The sequence below is a fragment of the Felis catus genome, chromosome C1 (assembly GCF_018350175.1).
Source record: "Felis catus isolate Fca126 chromosome C1, F.catus_Fca126_mat1.0, whole genome shotgun sequence".
NCBI lineage: Eukaryota > Metazoa > Chordata > Mammalia > Carnivora > Felidae > Felis > Felis catus.
Genome location: NC_058375.1, coordinates 53,237,389 through 53,262,644, shown reverse-complemented (window position 1 = coordinate 53,262,644; position 25,256 = coordinate 53,237,389). Strand labels below are relative to the sequence as shown.

The window sequence follows — 25,256 nt, the reverse complement described above, 5'->3', positions numbered from 1 at the left end:
TAGATGGATTACAAACTGCTTGTAGTTGGGCTGTGACTTTGGTTTTTCCTGATGTTTTCCACCAAAGGTAGAAACACAAAGAAATTGCTCTGTAGTAGAAAGCTTGTTGCCTCCCACCTCAAGGAACTCTGGCCTTTCTGATGCCCAGCCCAACACTACTCAGCTAAACACACAAAGCTATCTACCTCCCACAGCTTGCCAAATATAAGATACAAGAGCTGTCCTAAATACACAGAATGGCAGGCAGGCAGGCAGGCAGGCAGGCACACACACACACTTCCCCAAAAGACCAGAAATACAGAGCACATTTCACTAATATTCTGTGCAACAGCAATCATTTTGGAGGGGAATAAAACAAACATTTTTAGGACTCCAAACCAAATTTGTGGCATTATACCCTGTATCACACCTTCCAGTTCCTACTCCTAGCTCCCTTCTAGAGCATCATTTTACCACATATTCTGGAGGAGCCATATTTCATGGACCCTCAGACACTGTTTATATGTTCAGGAGTGGTAGGCATATTGAGTATTTGGTCATGTACCAGGCACTTGGCTAAGTCTTTTATACAGATTATCCCAGTTAATTCTCATTACAACCTTTTGAGGTAGGTTTAATTTAACATTCAGGTAACCAAGGCATATAGAGGTTAATCTTTCAAGTGTCTGACAGCTAAGCAAGAGCCAAACAAGAGTTGAAGGCTTCCTGTGGAGCTTTACCAAAGAGATATTATTATTCCCATTTTAAGCTAAGCATATTCTGCCTCAGGAATGGAAGAGTGACCCTAAGCTCTGACCCCTGAATGGGCTCCAGGCCATGTAGCCCAGTGATTCTGCCACCACAATGACCATGCTAGTAAAAGGCTACTGCCAAACTTAATGACACCTGACCCAGCTAATCCCACTGTATTTACTTCAGTCTAATATGAAGGACAGAACATCCTCAAATCTCTGGTTCTGCTCTAAACTCACAGTTCCTTGTATCCATTCTAGGTTATCTACATAATGCAAAACTAACCATTCCACTCTGTCCTTGATTCGGTTAAGACAGCCTGGTCATGGGCTCAGAGAATCCAGAATAAACTTCTGGGGCAATCTAGGATCAGTGTAGGACTTACTACTCTATCCCCTTCCTTTTAATAGACCACACCCAGAGGACCCAAAGGACCAGGTGATCTCCAAACATTCATGGAAAGGGTAGGAGAAACTTTGAACAGAGTTCTCAAAGCCTAGCTGATTGTCACAATCAGCTTTTGCAACCTACAGATTCCCAAGCTTTACCAAGCCACCATTTTGAGTGGCCAGGTCTGGGCTGGGTTTTTTGACAAAGCACTCCAGGTGACTCTGATGACTGGAACAACTGGACCAAGACATTTAACTCCATTGTCCCATCTGTTTCCTTAGTTCTACTTTCTTCCTAGACGGACTGTCCTCAGCATATAAACATTTTCAAGTTTCCTTAACTTAAAAAACAATGAAGTTTCCCTAACTTAAATGATTAGCAATAGCAGAAACAATAGAACACTTCCTTCATGCTATCTCTTCCCTAAGTTATCACGGATCTTTCCCCTTGTTCGCAGCCAAACAACTTGGAAGAGTGAGTGATCTACAAAGATTCTCTGCTTCTTGCCGTCTCATTTATCCCTCATCTAGCCATTTTGCTTATGCCATGGCCATCTCTCGACTGCCCCCTCCCACTTTTGGATAACATGTAATAGTCTAGTCCGGTTTTCTTTTTCTTCCAGGCTAACTACACTTCCGTCCACTCTCCACAAAGCTCTCTGGCTTATGCTGCTTAAAAGTCTGTCAGCTTGTTGACTCCAAGCTAAAAAACAAATCAAAACCAAACCCAACCAAAACCCAACTCCTCAGAGTAATATACAAGTGGTTAAAAACTAGCTTAGTGTTACCTTCATTTCCTGTTACTTACTCCCTCTTATACAATGATACTGATTGTGCTGGCTGCACTTTTTATAGATTTCTAAATGGGAAATGTACTTACCACATGCATATCACCAGGATAATTCCCGTTGTCTTTTGAGACTCAGCTCAATCTTAGAATCTGGGCTCAAGTGCTCCAGGGTACCTTTATCATTATAGCACTTAGCTGTATGGTAACTGTATTGTCTGTTGATCTTCTCCTTCCCTTCACTCCCCTCAGTAAATACATATATATAACTGTTTTTAAGCTTTGAGAGTAAAAATTCTGTCTTGATTATCTTGGTGTCTGCCACAGAAACTAGCATATATAGATGCTACCTGAGAGAAGCTCTTTAGGAGGAAGTACAAGGAATGAGTCATGGTTGGTTCTGGATCTCACACTTCGGTGACATGTAAAATGAAGCTGCTGTTAACTGACACATGGAACATGGAGAGGGAAGAGGCTGGCTTGGAAGAGTCTAAGACATGGGTTTGATTTTAGACATAAAGAGTATGAAATGTCAGTAGGCAGATTACAGGGATGGAAAAACCTCATCTTAAGCTGTCTGTGGTAGGAAGCCCATTGGATTAGGAGTCAGGACACATAATGTTTAGTCATCTCAATACCAACAATTTGTTTGACTTTAGGTAGATCAATTGGGCCTGTTTCTCATCTATAAAATGGACTGGATACTTGTCTTTGGTATCCACGGTAAGAATAAGATGAAAACATGAGATGGTTTATGAGGTACTAAGAAGCAGAGCAGATTGATTTTCTTGTGTACATTGTGTGTTTGGACTCACCATAGTTAGTATCATGCAAATGTAGGATGATATTATTCAGGCGCATAGTCTGTGTCATTCTATATACCTGGGATATTTATGTCTGATTTGCTGTGAAGCTAAAGAAACCAGCGCTACCTTGCAAGCAAATTACAACCACATTCTTTTCTTCACTAAGGTCCTTCAAAAGGCTTGGCTCTTCCATTATAAAAACAAAAGCACAAAGAAAATCCTAGTCTCTCCCTCTCTTCCTTCCTTCCTTCCTTCCTTCCTTCCTTCCTTCCTTCCTTCCTTCCTTCCCTCCCTCCCTCCCTCCCTCCCTCCTTCCATTCATTCATCAAAAAGCATTTACTGTGTACCTGCTATGGGCAGGTCACTAGATCGGGAACTCAACGAATAAAAACTAAATGAAAAGGAGCAGAGGATCAGGTAGATATTCAAGATAAAAAATTCAATTTCTAAGAATGTACCGTAGAGTAAAATAATAAAGAAGAGTTGTAGCTGGGCCAACATGACTCTGAATGACACCCCCCTTCCCCAGCCTGCAAGCTCCCCCTGAGGTGGCTGAGGACTCCCCTGAGACTGTATCTCAGCCCAACTTCTCCCACCGCTCAATCCCACTTCTTTCCTTTTCCCGCAGGCTGCCAGTCTCCATGAAGCGTGCCCCTAGTGAACCCAACCTGTACAACCGACAAGGAATTCTACCTATAAGAGTCAGGAAAAATGACAGAAGTTGGGCCCCGAGGAATGAGCAACATTTTACAAGTCAGAGAAGGCAGGCACTGTATTTTAGGATAAAAACAATAACATAAGCTAAAGTATGGAAGAGTGAGAGAGACTGGGGATTTGAAGAAATGAAAGTGATTCCCTGAGGGTAGAGGGAGGAGGAGGAGGAGAAAATGGAGATGAAAGGCCTCTACTTTATCTTACAGGTGAGTCATCAGAGGTTTTTGAGAAATGGAGTTACAGCGCAGATGTTTGCAAAATATCTATAGTGTACAGAATATATTGAAAAAGAGAATAAAAGCAGAGAAACCTAATGGGAGGTTTTTTATATTAATTCTGTTTTTAATTCTATATTCTATATTAATTTCTATATTAACAGAAAGGTCTATGAAGATCTAAGTTTATTGTCATTAGCAGTGGAGAAGACAAAGGGATTCAAGACTTATCTTTGAACTACGGATTCTGAGCCAGGTTGCCCCTTCAGTGCAAAGGGGACAATGAGAACTACATCACAAGTCAGCATAATACCCAGGAAGAAGCACACATAGTAAATGCCTAGTGAGGGGTCTTGTACATAGTAAATGCTTAACAATATCCACTCACTCACACTCTCATTTGATCACCAACTCAAGAGAAATCTGTTAAAACCTGGGGAAGTACTAGGTGGAAAAAGGTGAGGAAGAATTCCCAGTGTGACCAGGATGGAGGTGGAACTAATTGTGATAGTGAGCCCAGACTGGGGAGAAGTTTAGAGAAAAGTGAGCTGTCTGTTTAATTTTTGAGGTAGCAGGGTGCCTGGATGGCTCAGTCGCTTAAACATCTGACTCTGTTTCGGCTCAGGTCACAATCTCATGGTTTATGAGTTCGAGCCCCACGTCCGGCTCCAGGCTGACAGTGCAGAGCCTGCTTGAGGTTCTGTCTCTCCCTCTCCCTCTCTCTGCCACTCCCCCTTTCACTCTGTCTCTCAAAAATAAATAAATAAACTTAAATAAATTTAATTTTTGAGGTAGCTACAGAATAATCACAGAGACATGTGTGTCTTAAATTTGGTTACTCAGTAAAAAAACAAAAAAACTCAGGCCACAGCTGGAATGAGAGATTTGGAATATTTCATAGCATGTGGTAGGAGCCAAGGTGCTGGCTAAATTGAGATCATTTGGGGAGATAACATTTAGAAGTGAGGAAGGTGAGTAAGAGAGGACATGTGGGGACATCTACCTGAGGAAAAAGGAGCTTAAGAAGAAAAATGAAAAGGACTCAGAAGTAAACAGGTAAATGGTACAGAGTAATTTTATAGAAACCAAAGGATGACAGAACTTCAAAAAAGAAGTTTACCTGTCAACTACTACACAGGGGTCAAGGAAAACTGAAGAGGGGTCACCTGAAATCCCTCCAGGGGAACAATGATACAGTTAAAAAAATTGGGACATTCTAAATGTTAAACTGGGGCAGACTGGTTAATTCAGGGATTTTAAGTTTATTTATTTTATTTTGAGAGAGAGATAAAGAGGGGCAGAGAGAGAGAGAGAGAGAGAGAGAGAGAAAGAGAGAAAATCCCAAGCAGGCCCTGCACTGTCAACGCAGATCCTAATGCGAAGCTTTATCTCACAAACCATGAGATCATGACTTGAGCCAAAATCAAGGGTTGGACACTTAACCGACTAAGCCACCCAGGTGTCCCTACTTCAAGGATGTTATACAATCATTACCACCATGATCTAGAAGTATATTTATTCACATATATACAAAGAAATGTTCAGGATATATTTGTTAACTAAAACAAAAACAAAACCAGGCTGTATCCATTATGATATGTATTATGAGAGAAGATGCATATGAGAATATATGCGACTAATAAAATCTTCTGCAATCAGTATAAAAGGGTTGTTGTGACAAACTGTAAGAAAGACTAGTCTTTGCAGTAGCACCCATTATAGGGCTGGAACTTGAAGGGGAATCGGTGAAGAAAAGAGGCCTCTTTATACTTAATTTTGTATATACGTGTACACACACATGTAAACTGAATCGCATAGCCTCAACAATCTAAATTTCTAAGTGATTGAATAGTTTTTTAATAGTATTTTTTTTAACGTTTACTTACTTTTGAGAGAGAGATAGAGAGAGAGTGGGGTAGGGGCAGAGAAAGAGGGAGACAGATGATCCAAAGTGGGCTGTGCACTGACAGCAGTGAGCCCAATGCGGGGCTTGACCCCACGAACCATGAAATCAGGACCTGAGCTGAAACCAGACGCTCAACTGACTGAGCCACCCAGGCACCTCTAGATTTCTAAGTGACTGAACAGTTTTTAGATGTTATATGAATAATTATCACATCTCTTGTGATGCTAATGCAATCATGAAGCTCGGACAGTTAGGCATAAAAAGAAACGAGAAATTCCTAGTTTGATTTTTATTCTCTTATTTTAGGTTTTTTTTTTCAATGTTTATTTATTTTTGGGACGGAGAGAGACAGAGCATGAACGGGGGAGGGGCAGAGAGAGAAGGAGACACAGAATCGGAAACAGGCTCCAGGCTCCGAGCCATCAGCCCAGAGCCCGACGCGGGGCTCGAACTCATGGACCGCGAGATCGTGACCTGGCTGAAGTCGGATGCTTAACCGACTGCGCCACCCAGGCGCCCCTATTTTAGGTTTTTAGATAGAACACAAGCTTTTCATTGCATTGGCATTAGCATACTGAACAGGTAATTCCCATGGCATTTTAAAGAAGAGAGAGAGAAGCCTACAACACACAATCTTTGGCATTCACAGAAGGATGCAGTGAAGCCCCTGAAAGTGGCAACACAGGCCCTGGTGCCCACCTGTGCCTCCGGCAGCATGTACCGCTGTAACCTGACTTACAGATGCCCTTACGCCCCGTGAATCCCGTTTCTCGATGGAGACTGCGACGCTACCAAGATCGAAGTTTGCAACTTCAAATGAGGTCTTTAAATCAAACACAATATAAAAAAAGTCCAGGCACTTTTTCTTTTGGCAAGAAAGACTAACTCCCCCTCTGCTCACACCTCAATTGCATAACTCAAGGGAGCAAGAGGCAACTTTCCTTGGACTCTTCAAATAAACTCTCTTTAGGGATCAGGCTTCGCACAAGAAAATAGCTCAGCAGGAATTTAAAAAAAGAGAGAGACAGGGAGGGAGGGAGGGACGGAGAGAAACTAGGGATAAAAGCAAGAAGGAATCTGAGCAAAACATTACCAGCACCATAATGTAACGCATGAACTGTCAAATGCTGGTTGCCTGAATGGAATCAGGGACAAGGAGTCAGTTTAGAAAGCAGAGATCTGGCAGGGGTAGGTTTAAGAAAATGAATATACATGTGTGTCGGATGGATGGACACATGACCTAGTTTTGGCTAAATAAAGCTAAGAATGGTTTACAATTTTTGCGAGTCTGTTTCCAGCTAGTCTGAAAGGCAATCTGAAACTATGTTATCAATTAGGGACCCATTGACGGATTATATACAGTCTGAAAGGGCCCGAGGCTGGACATCTTACAGATGTAAATATCAGACATGCGATAGCCTATGAAGTCCATTAATTCTGCTCTGAAAAGGGGCATGAGCTGTAGAGGAGGAAAGGGGGGGGGGCCTCTGAGGTCACCCTCCACCATCTACCACTCCTCTTAAATTACAAATGACTGCTCAAGAATGTGGACTTTGGGATGCAGCCACTGCTTGGTGGAATGTCACAAAACTTCAAATACAAGCAAGTCAGTTCTCAAATACCTGAATATTGCCAAAAACTGCTTGTAAATCTAGCTATGTCAACGGTGCCGAGAACAACTCTCCTTAGGGTAGTATGTTACACTTGAGTCATGCTTTTAGAAATATCAGAATTCAAGATCTGATCTTTAACCATACACCTCTGTCCTCACCATCTTCTTCCTCCCCTTCCTGATTTTTTAAACTCCCTCTCCCCTCACTAATAACTACTGTAATGAAACAGAACTCTGTCAGGATTCCCAATTATGTGTTCAGAGGAGTTCTACTCTAAAACCTCAGTTACAGAAGATAATCTCAACATAACGAAGAGGTCTTCAATACTGCTTCCTCTGGCCTTGCTCTTGGCCAATGATCTTGCTTCCTAAGTCTCTTGAGAAAACAACATCACGAAGAATGGAATGTCCACTACCTTGATCATTATGAGCATCTGCACACTTGCTCTTCCTTCCCTCCTCTTATTAAGAATGAACACTGTGCTTTTGGACCCTCTCCTTGGAATCCCACTATCTCTTGCCTAATCAAGGAAAAGCCTCCAGCAATTGTCACTCCTCTTGCTTCTGGGTCTTTAGCTTTCCTCTACTGGATCCTCCTCTTTGGCACACAACCATGCTATAACTCCTTTCAATTTAACACTCTCTTGACTCCACATGGTACTCCAGCTTTCCTTCCTTTCAGCAAACCCTGGCAGTTCATGTACTTACTGTTTCCAGCTCCTCTCCATTTTTAAGAGCTCGAACTAACCAGGATCATCCTATCATTCTAGTCTACTGATCTACCAAACAGCCCTCATTCAAGTTCCTTGATGACTCCCCCCCCACCCCCACTAAATCCAAGGTCAGGTTTCTTAGCCTTCATCTTACTGGGCCTACTTAACCCAGTTGACCTCTCCTTGCTTCTTGAAATACTTTGTTCACTTGGCTTCAAGGAGATGGCTCTCTTGGTCTTCTACCAGATTGACTTCCTTTTCAAATTCCTTTACCGCTTCCTCTTCATTTCAGTGACCTTTAAGCAGTAAAGTATCCCAAGACTCAGTCCTGGACTTCTTTTCCATTTTATCCACGGCTTCTTGCTAGATGACCTTTTTGGGTCTCATGATTTAAGTATTACCTATACACAATGAATCTCAAATTTCAGTCTCTAGTCTGACCCATTCCCCAGACTCCAGACTTGTATATCCAACTGCTTAGACAACATTTCTATGTGGATATTCTATTTTTTAATTAAAAAAATTTTTTTAGGGATGCCTGGGTGGCTCAGTCAGTTAAGTGGCCGACTTTGGCTCAGGTCATGATTTTGCCATTTGTGGGTTCATGCCCTGCATCAGGCTCTGTGCTTACAGCTCAGAGCCTGGAACCTGCTTCAGATTCTGTGTCTCCCTCTCTCTGCTCCTCCTCTGCTTGCACTCTCTCTCTCAAAAAATAAACACTAAAAATTTTCAAAAAAATAAAACAAAAAAATTTTAAAAATATTCATTTTTGAGAGAGAGAGAAAGAGAGAGAGAGAATCTGAAGTGAGCAGGAGAGGTGCAGAAGAGAGAGGGAGACAAAGAATCTGAAGCAGGCTCCAAGTTCTGAGCTGTCAGCACAGAGCCCGATGCAAGGCTCAAACCCAGGAACTGTGAGATCATGACCTGAGCCGAAGTTGGACGCTTAACTGACTGAGCCACTCAGGCACCTCTCCATGTGGATATCTAATGCACATTTCAAACCCCACTTTTTTCAAACTGAAATGTTGATTCCTTGACTGTCACCAGTATTCTCTATCATAAAAAATGGCAACTGTCATTCTCACTGATAAGGCCAAATACCTTCGAAGTCCTTGCCAGCTCTTCTCTTACTCTCTCACACACTCCCCACCCCATCTAATTAATCAGCAAATCCTAATGGTTCTATCTGCAAAACACATTCAGAATCCAACCACTTCTCACCACCTTCACTGTTACTGCACTATTAATGCTATGGCCACCTGCCACCTGGATTTTGGGATAACCTCTTAAATGGTCTCCCTGCTCCCACTTTTGCCTTGCTATTATGTATTCTTGCCACAGCAGTGATAAACCTTTTAACCTAAGCCAAATCATGACTCTGCATAAATCCTTTGTTCCTTGCCCTCACCTCTCTCCACCAGGACCTCCTATCTTATTCGCAGCAAAACCTGAAGTCCTTATAAGAGCCAGTAAAGTAAGGTCCTTGGTGATCTGGCCCCCAATTGCCTCTTTGGTCTCATCTTCTACTGTCAATCCTGACCCACTGAATCACACTTATAGTGGCCTTCTTGCTGTTACTGAGCACACTAAACATTCTCCTAACTCACACCCTTTGCCTGGGATGTGTTTCCTCCAGTTATTCTTACGGTTTTTCAAGCCCACTTATTCAGATCTCACTGATGAGCACTTTTATAAAATAAGAAGACTCCTCCCTCCTCCCCCCCTCCCCTCCCCAGCCCAAAGTACCACTGTGTCTCATCCTTACATTGCTTTTCCTCCATAACATTCATCATCAGACATGTATATTTCCTTGTCCTTTTAAGATTTATGTCCCCCAGCTCCCAGAATATAAGCTTTTTGCTTCGTTTATAGCTGACCTAATACAAAGGAAAAGTGTTTACCCATAGAAGGTGCTCAATAGGTACACACTAGGACTATTAATGATGGAGATAGATCTTAACAATACACTCATTATTAGAAACAATGAAAACATATAAAATAAGGCAATGAGGATGGAGCCCTGGCTGCAGCAGCTTCCAGATCCTCCAAGGTCTGGCCCACTGAGGTGAGAGATCCTGGCAGAAGAGTGTTGTTCTGGCTCCCAAGTGAGCATGCACCACCCTCAGCTTGGCCCCAGCCTGCACTTTCTCAAGTCCCAGTCACCTAGCCAGGAGGGTAATGGAGTTTTGTTTAGAACCTTAGCACCATACTGAGGATCTACTATCAGATATGTATTATGAAAGGTACTGTCTACCAGAAAAGACTGAAAATAACACCGGAAAATAGTGTGTAATTCCTTATTGCTTTATTTTTTCCCTTGTTCTACAAAGCAACGCATACTTAATTTAAAATTAAGAGAATTAATAAGGAAGTAAACATATCCCACTATTCCAGCACTAAGAGGTAAGTATTAACATTTATGTGTGAGCCCTTCTGTATCTTATGTATATAAAGAAGTAATGGACTATATTTTTTCCTTATTAATTCAAACAGCCCACAAGTTAACATATATTGTAAAAATTTTTAACAAGATGTGTATTTCTGGGACACATTTATATCCGATCCTATTCAAAAAGTGCTAATTCAAACTCAAGTCTTCAGACCCAGCAACATGTCTTGTGTTACTGAGCATATGGGAGGTAAAGAGGTAAGGAAGGAGTGAATCTGGAAACTAGAAAATTCAAGTTCCAGGTCTGTGCCCTGTGCCAGCTATGGAATCTTCCATAATTCATTTTCTCTGTCCACTCTATGCTCTTCCCTACTCTTTTTTTTTTTTTATGGAAAATATTTTCAGTAAACTTTTTAAAGAATTAACCCCACTTGCTCTAAAAGGCCTCTGACCAAAAAAACCCCAAAACCAAAAAAAACCAAAAAACAAAACAAAAAACCCAAAAACAAAACAAAAAACAAAAACAAACAACAACAACAAAAACCAAATCCATTATATATTGCTCTAGACAATATGTGCTTGGCATATTTAGGTTGATCATTTAGTTTAGCCAGAAGCTGGAGTTTTAATATCCTTAAGCAACAGAAGGCTTATAGTTCTTCCTTTCCAGGCTTACTTAGATTACTTGGTTTGTGTATACAACAACTCCCAAAGACCACAACTCTCCCCACGGACCATGACTGGATGGGGTCCTAAAAGTAAATATTCTGTTCCTCTATCTTCTCTAGAGTTTTACATATCTGCAAGAGACCTGGAATTTGGGAAATACAGTTCTTCATGTTTAAGGATTAGATCCTTCATCTATCCAATAATAAGGGAAGCCTTAGGATCTCCTGAGCCTCAGATTTTTCTTTGGCAAAATCTGAGGATTGAAGCTGGTAGGTGATGTCTAAATTTTATTTCTAACTCTTAAAAGGGAAGCCTTTAGGTTCTGAAGCCCATCAACAAATGTACATAACAAGACAAACAGGGTGAGAACTATAGACTGGAATGCCAGGACAAGATAGCAGAGACACTATGTGCCTTTGGAACTATATATAACTATATACGCACAGGTACCCTAATAGTTATTACCACTGCATTTGAACAAAGTGCAACTTCAATATATAACATCCTGGCACCATTTCTTAGAAATGCTTCCTCATCATCCTTTCCAAAACACCAAAACAAATTAAAAATTGTAAATAGGGAATATAAATTCAGCACATTCTAATGCAAAGATGGGTCTCTAAAATAACCTTTAAAATAACGAGTGTAAAAGTCCTAATAAATGAGACAATGGATTCAAGAGTCTAGCAAGGTATATGCCATATATATACTATACAGTAAACACTCAATACAGTTCAGCTGGATTTTCTTTTTCCTTTCCCTCTTCCAAGTGTCAACTTCCAGAAAGAAATATCCAATTTTAAGTATATGATATTTTCTGTTCAAATCTTAAGGGATAACATCTAAAGCAATACATTTATTCAGTGTGAATGTGGCGAAATACAGTTCACCTTTATAAGCCAAGAGATTACTGACCTGAATTTAAATCTCGTCCTGGATTGAAGGCCCGGCTATTAACAGTAGTAGAAAGTCGATCACAACTAATTGTTCTAGATACATTGGTGTTAAAGTTCCCATCAAATCTGAAACAATAGAATTAGCAATATTTACTTAGTGGTTATTAAATTCAGAAAAACCAACAAGATAATTCATACTGCATATGAACAGTAATAAACAGTATATTGTTTATTGTATTGTTTATTGTATATATCCAGCTCATAAACAGTAAATTGTGATTTAGATTTTAAATATTAAAAAATATCATTTCAGAACAATATGGGAAAAAACAACATCTGCTTCTAGGAGGCTTTAGAAGTCAAGTTCAATTCTAAGGAGATTAAAAAATAACAATCCTTTGACCCAATTCTCTTCCTAATGAATTTGAGTGAGGCACTATTGATAAAATCATACAGAAAACAGATTTGACAAAATCAGACAATAATTTTAAAAATGCAGACTTCTTTAAATTATCTTATCTGAAAACCAGTGATCAAGAACAAAAATAGTGAGTAATGAAGGAGAAAGAACGTTTGGGGCTTAAGCAACATCTAGACCTGAATCCCTGCTCTGTTCAATTTTCCTGAACCTTGGTTTTCTTATCCAGGGAAGAAAATTAAAAAAAAGAGAGAGAGAGAGAGAGAGAGAGAGAGAGAGAGAAAGAGAAAGAGAGAGAGAGAACAAAGTTCCTCTCCTGGTATAGAACACATAGCTTGTACCTCCTGGACTATAATATAAATAAAGTCAAAGCCTTTTTGATTTCCAGTCGTAGTTCAATGTTAGGGTTAGGGCTAGAACAATGTAAGTACTCTGGCTAGTTGCTGATCAACAAACACTAGTGTAATCAATGGCTCATTTGCTACAGTAAACAGCAATCTGCAAGAAAATAAGAGGAAAATGTACCATCTCATTCACATACACTCCCTACAAGTTTTTATTCGCCCCATGAGTATTTTTAAGTGAACTTAATCCAGAAGTAACAAAAGCAAAAAAACTTTGAATTTCTAAATAACTCATTTAGGATTTCATATACTGATAAGACTCACGAAATTTCTAAGAGTCCCCCCTCCAAACTAACTTAATCTGAAATTAGAGTTTTTAAAATTAATGTTACAATGTGTACGTACATCAATTTATAAATGCCATTAATGAAATTCCATGAACACAGGTAGAGAAACTATATGACCCGGAAAAAACACTCCTAAAAATCAAGATCCACTCAATTATTCATGTGAACTTTGAGGACCTATCGATCCCATTTCACAATATATAAGAATTATTACGTTAAACTGATTGTATAAGCAAGGGGACTAGGTCTTCACGTGGTGTGTTGGGTTCTAAAACAAAAGTTAAACAGTTTCGTTTGGATACATATCATCTCAAAGGAGAAAGTAACTGGATTTTAAGAGACCTTTAGTTCAGCCTCCAACCCAGTACAGAGTTATATCTTATATCAACATTGTCAACTGTGGCTCCAAGGACACAGTTGCTTCACCAACGTGGTTGCTCTTCCTTGGACCTGCTCCAATTTGTCTAGACAAGAGATTGCTGCCTCAAAAGCCACAGATGGAGAGGAAAGAAGAAATTAATACATCGGCAGCTGCCTGTGTGCATGCGGGCAAAGCAACATAATCTCACTAGCCCTCTCTCGTAGCATTTCAACATCTGTGCCGCAGGAGTGGCACTATACAAGGAACTCACCTGCTTGCCTAGCTCTAGATAGCCACATAAAATCTATTCCCTCACAAACTTTTTAATAAAAGACACGATGACGTTTTGGGTTCATGGGCTGGCTGTACAGTCTCCGTCACAACTGCTAAAACTCTGTCACTGTAGTGTGAAAGCAGCCAAAGAGCATTCACAAAGAAGGAGTATGGCTGTGTTCCAAAATACCTTAATTTTCAAAAACAGGCAGGGTGCCAGACTTGTTTCACCCCTGGCCCAGATCAGGGCAGTCCAGGAGAATTCTCTGTAGTGATGACAATGTATTACTTTTGCAGTGTCCCTATGGTAGCTACATGTGGTTGCTGAGCATTTGAAATGTGCCTAATGTAACTTAAACACTAAATTTTTAAAGAGTTTTTTAATTCGTTAGCATATGAAATTTTCTATTGTATAATTTTAACTTAAATGTAAATCATCACTGAGTAGTGGCTACCATTTTGGACAAGTGCAATTATCGAAGTTTCTCTTGATTATTTACCCAGTCTTCTTTCAAGTCTTTATTCACTTATTATTTTCCCAGAAAGTCCTGTCCTAACTGTGGATGGTTTCTCATTCTATGCCAAGTACCTCCATCTTATCTCAAAGCATGTGCCATAACTTAAAAAAAATATTCTATTTCAGAGAAAAAGAGAGGGCACAAGCTCATTATAACGAGCAAATTATCTTATTTTTAATTTTTATTTTTTTGCCTTTTCCATATATCAAATAAAGACAGGTCAAGTTAGAGGTGAGATGCCAAAGGTTTTGGTATGGAAGGCTTCTTGTGTAAATCCTACCACATGGCACTTGAACTCCCAATTCTTTCTAAAACCTTTTCACATATCTGAGAAGTCTTAGTTCCCCCAATGGGACTCTAAAGTTACTTGAGGATCTGTATTTCTCTCTCAAGTCTAACACTCTGTTGGTAATGTGTGGTATTCCATAGATTCTTATTGGTGACAAATGAGGAAGGGCAGAGAGCTAGTCACTGGAAAGCTCTGGGTATTTTACCCAGTCATATTAATGGAACATCTATGATGAACAAGGCACTGCCACTGTGGCAAAGCAAGGTTATGTCATGGTCAGCAGCATGGACCTGAGCAGTAACCAGACCTGCACTGGACTTTGCATTTAAATTCCATCTTGCACATAACTTACGTTTTCTAAGCCTCTGTTTTTCTCATCTGTAAAATGGTGATAACAATAGCACCTATTTCATAAGGTTGTGTTAAGAATTAAATCAGAAAATGGCTCTTAAAAGCCTGTCACATGGTAAGCATTTAATAAGTAATAAGAACTACGAATGGATGGGTTAGTAATGGTAACAGCAGCTACTAAGTGTTCATCGTATGTCAGGCATATTCCAAGTACTTCACACGGATAAACTCAATGTGATCCTCACAAAGCCTAGGAAAAGTACTATTATCATCTCCATTTGATGCCTGGAAACTGAGGCACAAAAATGTTAAATCAAGAAGCCCAAGGTCGCAGCTGGGAAGCAAACAGAACCAAGATGTAAACATACACTTGAGCTCTCCTTCATAATGAATACGTTACAACACATCTCAATAAATCAACAAATAAATCATCCTTGACATTATCTAAAATAGCTGAAGTAGAATTCAATTCTCTCAGAGGAAAAGGTTACTCTGAAAGATTGTAGGGCATAGGGGAAATCTTTGCTTTTTACTTAATAGAAAATGACAGAGGCTAAACATAAGGCTTCACAATGCATAGCTACAGAGAAAGAGTTCTCTACTCACAAAGATAAGGATTTAGAGGAAAAGGAAGAAAATATTAAAGGCAGGTGTTCTTTACTAATTGTTGATAAAGTGAATGCTCACTACTGGCATAGCTATGAAATTGGCCATTAGGGAGTTGTTTTTTATTATTTCATTCTAGAAAAGCCTCAAGTTCCCCTCCCAAATCCAAGGGGTTTCAAGAGAGTCAGTGGATAGGAGAGCCAGCATGTACATTCCTTGCACAGAGAAGAGATACAGCAGACCTGGTGCCAGCTCAAACCGGTTTTCTCCTTTTCCTGGTACTAAACTCCTCTGAAAGAAAGACCCTGGCATTCTGAGAACCTTGAACAAATGGCTTATGTACAACAAAGGTCATAGAATGAAGACAATACCAAGAAAAAAAACTGCACCAAATTCTGAAAATTCTCAGGGCAGTTAACACAGGATGCACAATGCCACAACTGTAGTTTTACTGTAAATGTGGACAAGACGTAACACTGAAACACAGCTCAGGAAAGCCCCAACTGATGTGTGCAAACACACAGGCTTCCAGAGACCAAACCTGATCCAGACCTGATCCAAAAATAAAATGTAAAATACCTGAAGAAGTTCTTTTCTCTGAAGGAATCCACAGAACAATCCTGATGTCTTAGCATTAAATAACCACCTTGCAGGAGAACCCCAGCCAGAGGGCAATCTGACTTGTGTCTTGTTCGCTCAAGGACAAGAGGGTTCTGAAAGTTTAGCAGGAAGGGATGAACAGATTGTTACCTCATTTTGGAACGTGATTTAATTCTTGCTCCCTGGGTAACCTGAATGAAGTGAATGCTGGTGGTTTTAAGTTAATTTTCTCCTAGTAAGCCCCCACATTCTGATATTTAAAGAATTCAGAGACCTGTCAACCACTCTCTTTCCTCCTGGATGCTATTCTTTAAGTGGTAACAGTCTCTCAATCGTCTCAGTTGTCTTGAGTTCCTTCACATATGCTGAACCTCAGCCATAGAGCATACACTCCCCAGCTGGGTTAACACTGAAGTGCCCAGAAATAAACCTCACTCTGCTTCTGTCTCTGCCTAGACTGCTGACCTGCCAGTCAGGTAAGGAAGCAGGTGTCAACAGGGGGCTTAGAGATACAGGAGAACAGTGTGTCCCAAGCTGCTGAGCCAGCTAGGAGAAATCGTTACAAGAGCAAAAACCCTGTGATTATCTCTTCACCCTCCACTCACCCACACTCACTAGTATCTTCTCTTCTGGACTCCAGATTCCTCCTGGACTCTAAACACAGGAGTAAAACATGCTTGGCCGTTATATTAGCCACCTCCAGATCCCAGAGAAACAGTTGCCTTGACTACGATGGGAATGCATTTTATGCACCTGTGCCTCTTCTAAATACTATTTATAAAAAGAAACATACTACTCACCCTGATTTGGGGACTATGAGAAACATAAAGTTACTGCTTACAATACTTTATAGAAACATGTCAGTTATGCTTAAGGGTTACCTACAAGATTTTTCATTGAGAAGTATATTAGCTGCCAGTCACATTTATAGTATTCCAGCTTTATGGAAAAGGTCAAGTACTGGTAAAATCATTGATTTTCCTATAAAATGAGCAGGGCAATTCAACTTTATATCTGTACTTTAAAAAACGAATTTATAATAAGAGAATGATCCTATCTAAATCTCCTATAGACCCTCACTTGAAAAAAAGGAGATATTGGATTATGACTGCTTTCTATACTTATTTTCATAAGATAAAACCAGCGCCTGAAATTTAGTTTCAAATAATTCTATCTTTCCTATGCCTGTAAGTTTGAAAAGGAAAAAAAAAAAAAAAAACTTCCTTCTGGATTTACTTTCATGAACAACTGATCGAAACTGCATCCCGAGGGAGAAAACAGAACTGTGACTCCCACTTTGATCTCTTCCCCATGGAGAAATTCACTCCCTGCCTGGCTTGCAAGATGTTCATTTGATTGACGTTTGCTCTGATGTGCAAACTGCTTTGAACTTCAGACATTTAATTCCCATCAGGCTGCAGTCATTTTTATTCTCCTTCAACAGGATTTACAAGCAGGAGATCAGCAAATGTAGAAGATAAAATAAATTTGCAGAAGCTTTGAATCTTACATCAAAACAGTGTTCAAGTGAGTTCCAATTGGATTTCATTCAGCCACGATTCACAGTGTAAATCAACTTTTCAGTGGAGTCCCAGTTTAGAAAGAAAAAGATATAAAGGAGAGAGACACATATACCAGTTGGGATTTACTTCCTGAGTCTCTTTTTTGGTCTTTGTTTAAATTTCCTATGGAAGGTGATTTGCCAGGCAAATCACTCAGAACCCTGGGTTTTCCTCAACATTTCCAAGGAAGCCTGCCCAATTTATCACTTTGCACACAAAAACCACACCCACAGTGTGGATTCCCAGGGTGGTGGTGAAATGCGGTATTGCTCACGGACACATTTTTAAGGCAGTAATTGAAAAAGCAAATCCCCGAGGATCTCTCAGAAGAGCCAGGCTCAAACTGCCAGTTGAGTCCATTAACAAAGCAACTATGATGACAGCTAATGGGCTAGGGAATGTTTTTTACTTGTTTGCTTGTTTTTAATCACTGCTAAAATGCCGAGACAGGTGCAAAAGATTAAAAACAAAAAAATCCCACTATTTCTTCCTGAAGTAGAATCTGCTATTGGATCAGAAGCTGGTGGAACAGACGCAGTGAGGCCACCAATGAATTGACAACACAAGGCTGGCCCTTGCTGCTAGGGCTGTTCAACCACCAAGCTCCACTTTAGGAATAGCACACATCTTTCTGGTAAGCATGGGAGGCAAAATCCCTTGACCGGTAAGCAGCTGTCAGAGTCTCTCAAAGACCGTCTGGACCCTGGGAAGTGACCATGTCTTCCAGACCCCTTGGTCCTAGTAACAACCTAACAGTGTCTGGTCTGCCATGATAGGGAGACATCATTTCCCCTCCATCCAAACAGGTTCCTGCTCATTCTTTCTGGGAAGTGTCTGCTCTCCAAATATTTGAGCAACACCAGTTGAAAAGAATTAAACAAGAACCCCCTTATCTTCCACTTAACCACCCATGAGAATAAAGTTAAACAAAGAGAGAGCTAAGATAAAAATCAAACATCTGCACTGGCAAATATTTAAACTCTATGAATGGTAGAAGAAAGGGGTAAGAGTAGGATCACTTCAAAAAGGAACTATCACATTTATAAAGTAAATGATACTTGAACGCCCCCAACCGAGTTTACTTATTCAAACACCTAAATTAATGGGCAAACTGAAAAGCTGTCAAATAACATGTAATCATGGTCCGAGAAATGGTTTTTCCTTCCATCTCTGCAGAGATTGGGGAGATAAGTCACATTCTTTTTGTTCTTATCAGTATTAAGGATTAAACCTTCAGGTTTCAGCAACTCAGCCACAGCAGAAACATGGCCAGTGTCAAACACCCTTGCAAGGTAAGGCTTGCAGAGCAACAAAGTCTCTCTTTCTCTATGAAAGTCTAAGTATCATACAAACCAGGCCCATTTCTTTTTCACCATTTTCCCACCACAACAGATCGCTGAGAGAAGGCCCTGCTGTGATTGTATGTCTCCTGGCTAGATTCAAAATGGCAGTATTATTCATTTAATCCACTTTCTCACGCAAGCTTGAAAAATTGCACAGGTGACATCTAGGGGAATTGGAAGTGGATCCATGACCATATTAAACATTTATCCTTATCTTCCTCATCACCAGGTTGTTGCAGGGGTGCATGAAGAAGAAAGAAGGGAACCTGGAGGAAAAAAAAAAACAACCCCCCCCCCAAAAAAAAACCCAAAACACAAGCAGGTGGACACAGGCCTGGTGGGACCCAAAGGTTCCCATCGTGCTATTCTGCAGCCCATGTCCATCCTGCCAACTTGACCTCCAAGAAGGGCTCACGTTGCTGTACATTTATTTATACACTTCCCTCCCTTGCTAAGAAGACACAAAGAGAGACCCTTTCCTGTGTTTATCCCCAGAGCCTGTGGCCCAGAGTTGGCTGTGAAGAGCAAGATATTAGTTAATAAATGTCTGCTGGATGAATAAATGCAGGAAACCTAAGAGGTGGAGACTTCCTGGGACTAGAGATTGGAAATTTGTGTGCTTTCTTCCTTCGTAAATAGCAGACAACTGTGAGTGGTAGGACACAGACATCAAAGAGAAGCACTAAGAATCTCCAAGTTAGCAGATGACCTTGTAGATGAACTGGCCTAATCTCTCAGGCACATGGGCCCTGAAGAGGGAAGAGGCCTGTCCAAATCTCCCTGTAAAAGAAACAGGAAATGTAAGATGTGGAATACTTAGGACTGTATCCTCAAAAAGAATTACTGACATGATATCAGTAAGTTAATAAAGCTTTGTGTGTGCATCACCTTATTAGGAAAGTAGGGTCCCCCCAAACAGATTTTAGAATGGTTTTTAAATCTTGGCGTTCTTTGAAGACACGGTGATATTTTTGCACAATAAACATATAAAAAGCCCAAGGAAAATTTCTAGTCCTTTGTTATCATAGGGTTGATTTCTTTTTTTTTTTTAATTTTTTTTTTCAACGTTTTTTATTTATTTTTGGGACAGAGAGAGACAGAGCATGAACGGGGGAGGGGCAGAGAGAGAGGGAGACACAGAATCGGAAACAGGCTCCAGGCTCTGAGCCATGAGCCCAGAGCCCGACGCGAGGCTCGAACTCACGGACCGAGAGATCGTAACCTGGCTGAAGTTGGACGCTTAACCGACTGCGCCACCCAGGCGCCCCAGGGTTGATTTCTTAAAGCTGGTAGAGTCCACTAGCTAGTTTCTTTTAGCGACGAGATTTTCTAAAAAGGAAGGAGAGAAGGAAGAAAAGAAAATCACAGGATCAACTCTCTCCCTAAAATCCGCAAAAGGCCATGGGTGAAGGTCAGTATTCTAAGCAGAGTGGCAGGTCTCCCTTCTTTTAGTAAAGGTCACACAAGGAAAACTCCAGAAAGCAGGACTTTCAGCAGACCCAGATGCAGGTGTGCTTTCTGCTGGGAGGATGTTCATCAACAGTCCTAAATGTACAGGTACCTATCCCCCTGTCACCACCACCACACACATGGACAGAAAGGACATAAATTACCGCAGGAACACGGTTTTAACACTGAGAAACAAACTAACCAGACTATGGGAGATTTACATTCAGCCAATTTAGAAACTTCAGAGGGTCATACAACAGCCTCTAGTGAAATTCTAAGAAGGAAAACATAGTTTAGCATTTCAATTGGCAGCTAAGCCATTCCAATTTTACCACAGGTCAAAATATTGTCATTTAAAAAAATGATGTCAGGGGCGCCTGGGTGGCTCAGTCAGTTAAGCATCTGACTTTGGTTCAGGTCATGATTTCACGGTTCCTGAGTTTGAGCCCTGCATTGGAGACTCTGCTGTCAGTGCAGAGCCCACTTTGGATCCTTGGTCGGTCTGTCTCTCTCTCTCTCTCTCTCTCTCAAAAATAAACATTTAAAAAAAATGATTTGAAATCAGGCAACCCAGATTCTAAATCCTGCTCCCTGAGCCTGGATACAACCTCTGAGCCTGCTTCTTCATGGGCACAATGGGGGTGGGGAGGAGCAGATAGCTGTTAAGATCATTTGAATAATCTAAGTAAAATAACATTCATTTTTTAATGTTTATTTTTGAGAGAGAAAGAGACAGAATGCAAGTGGGGGAGGGGCGGAGAGAGACAGAGAGAGAGACACAGAATCTGAATCAGGCTCCAGGCTCTGAGCTGTCAGCATAGAGCCCGACTGACACGGGGTTCAAACCCATGAACTATAAGATCATGACCTGTGAAGTCGGAAGCCCCACCTACTGAGCCGCCCAGGCTCCCCAGTAGAACAACACTTATAAGAGTAAAACCCAAGAAAGTATTTTACTGAAGTATAAGCATATGTAACTCTTACATAAGTTAAATAATGTCACTTAGTTGGCCTTCTGAAATGTAAAACATTCTGTAAAATCTTTGTTGAATTCTGAGCTCAAGTGAAGTCCTTCTGATGCTAATATTCATAAAGACAGTATCTGTAACATTTCACCTGCCTGCAGGTAGTAATCATTTTTAAAAGGACTGGAGATGAAAGTTTGAGATAAGGGAGAACAACTTGAAAGGCTAAGATGGGTCATATAGCACTTTAAGGGCAAAAACACAAAACACACCTTCTTGGGGGAAAGAACAAGATCTGCAATAAAAATTAAACTCAGTTTGTTAAGGACCATGCTTGTCATGTTGTTTGACCTTGTGACATGGAAAGAACAAAACAGCAAGAGTCATAAATGGAAAAGCACCTGGCTAAGTCACAATGTTTTATTTTTCTTAAGAACATAATAATTCTTATTATAAGAAAATGTGTACAGGGATACTTTACATCATTTTTTTTCATGTGTACTACCTTAAAACAAGTGGGGAAAAATAGGAGTTGCACACATGTGGTCAGCTACTATGCCTAGAAATCTTATTTTAAACAAAACTTAACTATGTATCAGCACAACATTAAAACTATACAATTTGGGGCACTTGGGTGGCTCAGTCGCTTAAGCATCTGACTTCAGCTCAGGTCATGAAGCATCAGCTTCAGCTCATGAGTTTCAGTCCAGTGTCAGGCTCTGTGCCGACAGCTCAGAGCCTGGAGCCCGCTTCGGATTCTGGTCTACCCCTCCTCGGGCCGGCTCTCTCCCCTTCCCCCACTCACGCTCTCTCTTTCCTTCAAAAATAAACATTAAAAAAAAATCACATACAACTACACATTTCAACCTGGCCCTCTCTCCTGAACTGCCATGGCATATAACATAGCTGTGGGTGGAGGGGGATATTTGTGGGATGAAAATAAAATGATGCTACAGGAGAATCTCAACTCCTCACCAAACACCTCCCCAGAATGATCTGTGTGCAACTCAAAAATCAAAATCAGCATGTTCCAACTGAATTCATCTTCCTCTTGAAAATCTTTTGCTGGGGCACCTGGCTGGCTCAGTCAGTAAAGCATGCTACACTTGATCTCAGGGTCTGGAGTTCAAGCCCCACATTAGGCATAGAGCCTACCTATTAAAAAAAAAAATCTTTTGCTCTTATTTTCACTTTCTAATTAATAGATTTCTATCTGCTGAGATGCTCGATTTAAAATTTAAAACCGTCTTTTCAAATCTTTCTCTGCACCTAAATCTCCAATGAAATCTAGCTGACATCTTGAAGTGTCATTACTTTTCTCCTGGATTAGGATGGCCCAACTTGACCAGCAACTTGCCTCTCCACCCCAACTTATCCCTCCTTTGCCAACTAATTAACCTGCCCAAGTCTCAGACTGACAATAGCCTTTCTTTTCTTTAAAATCTACTGTTTACAGAGAAAAAATTTGTCCAGTCGGCCAAGGATTTTGAGCCCAGCCCAGCACAGCTCTTATCCATTACTCCAGCTCTGTCCTCCACTTCTGCATGCTCGGTTCTTTATGATGCTCGCGCTCTTTTTCATCTGCAGCATTCTTTCCTAGATCTGTAGGAGTTCCACTCTTCAGGGCCTCAACTACCACCTCTCTACTGAGACTGAGTGCTCACAGGCCTCTGTTCATAATCTCTTTTTCTTCTAAAGGAGACTTTAGATTTTTCATGGCACTTGACACAGTCTGCTTAGCTTACTCTAATGGCCTGTGAGTTCCTGAAAGTATGGACTGTTTTTATTCATCTTTGTCTTTCGGACAGTTTCTAGTACAATGTCTTGCACATTAGCTGCCTCGAACAGGATCCAGATGAGGTGAAAATGATATATATGGGTATTTGGAAAATTCACGTTTTTAAATTTACCTTACATATAACCAGTTATTTTTATATAGTAATTATTCATATCTATTATTACTATATTAATGATTAAATCTGGCCAACATCAACTTAAGTTTTCTAACAGAGCTTCTAACAATCAAGTAACACTCAGATGAAAACAACTATTATAAATGGCCATAAAGGTATTTGAATTTCCTGTCTAGAGGTAAAGTAGCTCAATAATTCTGTTATCATCGTTACTACCAGTACTCAAAACCTAAAGACGAAATCAGGCTTGCGGCCATGCACTAACTCCTTCAGCAGATATTTAATGGAGACTTGTTCAAGCAAGGTGTTGAATCTGACTGGGTCCCTGAACTCAAATGTAACTAAAAAGAAAGATGAGAGAGCATACGATGTACAAATAAAACTTAGAATCTGGAATCAACCACTCTCACAGTTACTAGAATCAACTTCAGTTGATCGCCTTTAGTTCCTCCCTCTTTCAACACCCAAGAGAGTGGGTGCCCATAGCCATATTCATGCCCCCACTTGTTCCTTGCCTATATAAATGCAATCAAACTAGGTCTTCTACTTGCTACATGGTCGACAGGTAAAATCCCCTTAAAGGGGATCTTCATTTCGTTCCCTTTCTCAAAAATACTTAATTCTCTCATTCAACTGTTATTTACTGAGCATCTACCCTGTGTCAGACAGTAAAGATAAACACAAGAAGAATTGTCCTTGACTTCATTTACAGTGCCTATGGTCTCCTGAATAAAGTTTAATTCTTCAGTCTAGCCTTTGAGAATCTCTATTATCTGATAGTAACCAACTTCTCAGATGGCCCTTTCATCACTTTCCAGACACTATGTACTCTTCAGTGCTCTTGGCCATTTTCAGATGGTCCTTTCTTTCCTGGAAAGCTCTTCTTCCATATTCCTATATGTTCAAATCCCCTTCTTACTTCAATACTAGGCTGAAATGCTTCTTCCATAAATCATTCCATAAATGTTTTTTTTTTTTAAATGATTTAATGAATGAATAATTTAACCTCTATAAGCCTGGCTACATAATACCACCTTATTTCCCCTAAGTAGTTCTCAAAAAGATGAAAACAAATTCTCTCATGAAATCTAGAATTTACAAATTTGGGCAGTAGGAAAAGTTGCCTATAATGTCAAATGGCTCCAGTTAAAAACAAACCTTCTAAGAAGGCTGAGGGAAATTAATCAATCTTGAGAGCTAGGCCTCTGGAGTATAGTCTGAACTGCTCCTTTTACAGCTGAGGAAAACTGTAAACTAAAAAAGTTACGTGAACTTTGTAAGATGATACAGCGAAGAAGAGCAAAAGTCCATCCAGTCTTAGTACTGTACTACAGTGATATAACTGCCTCACAACTTAAAGGAAAACTGTCTTCACTGTTTAAGGTGTTTCAAGGCAGATTATTTTAAAAATTAACAATTTAAAAAGAGGCTTGCCTCCTTTTAAAAATTAAAAAGGCTCATGTCTGAGTTCAGCTTAAAAAAAAAAGGCAGGGGCGCCTGGGTGGCTCAGTTGGTTAAGCAGCCAACTTCGGCTCAGGTCATGATCTCACGGTCCATGGGTTTGAGCCCCGCGTTGGGCTCTGTGCTGACAGCTCAGAGCCTGGAGCCTGTTTTGGATTCTGTGTCTCCCTCTCTCTGACCCTCCGCTGTCCATGTTCTGTCTCTCTCTGTCTCAAAAATAAATAAACGTTTAAAAAAAAAAATTTTTAAAAAAAAGGCAAACACAAACCTTGACCTGAAACTAGTAAGTCCCTAAAGAATCCAAAGGATCCTAGCTTAGGAGTCTGAACATTATGGGTCAGCATGTTAACCATCAAAATTAAAAACAACTCTCTAAGTAGCTTATTTCTGGTTCCTATAGTGTCAACAATATTTGAACTTAACATAGGAACATAGGAATTTGCACATCTAATCATACCACAAGATATACAACCAATTTACATGAAAAAAGACTTACTCAGCTGCCTGCACTCCTTTCCAGGCAGCTATTAACATGAGCATTATTAACTTTTTAAAAGAAGCAGTCTAGTAGGACACAATATAACGTTTGAAGAGAGTAATAATCTGGCATCCTCCAATCTAAATGTGA

The 25,256-nt window shown here is 40.3% G+C and overlaps 1 protein-coding gene across 3 annotated transcripts in view; it reads right to left on the bottom strand.

Moving 5' to 3' along the window:
* CACHD1 (cache domain containing 1) overlaps positions 1-25,256 on the bottom strand; it is a 212,656-nt gene that overhangs the window by 64,281 nt on the left and 123,119 nt on the right. For 2 of the 3 annotated variants that reach the window (XM_023258777.2, XM_045035964.1), the window contains one exon: positions 11,848-11,954. In XM_023258777.2, the coding sequence (XP_023114545.1) occupies positions 11,848-11,954 (107 nt within the window). Of the gene's footprint in view, positions 1-11,847; positions 11,955-15,914; positions 16,050-25,256 lie in introns of those variants that run through there. The other variant, XM_019837162.3, reaches the window with a different exon arrangement.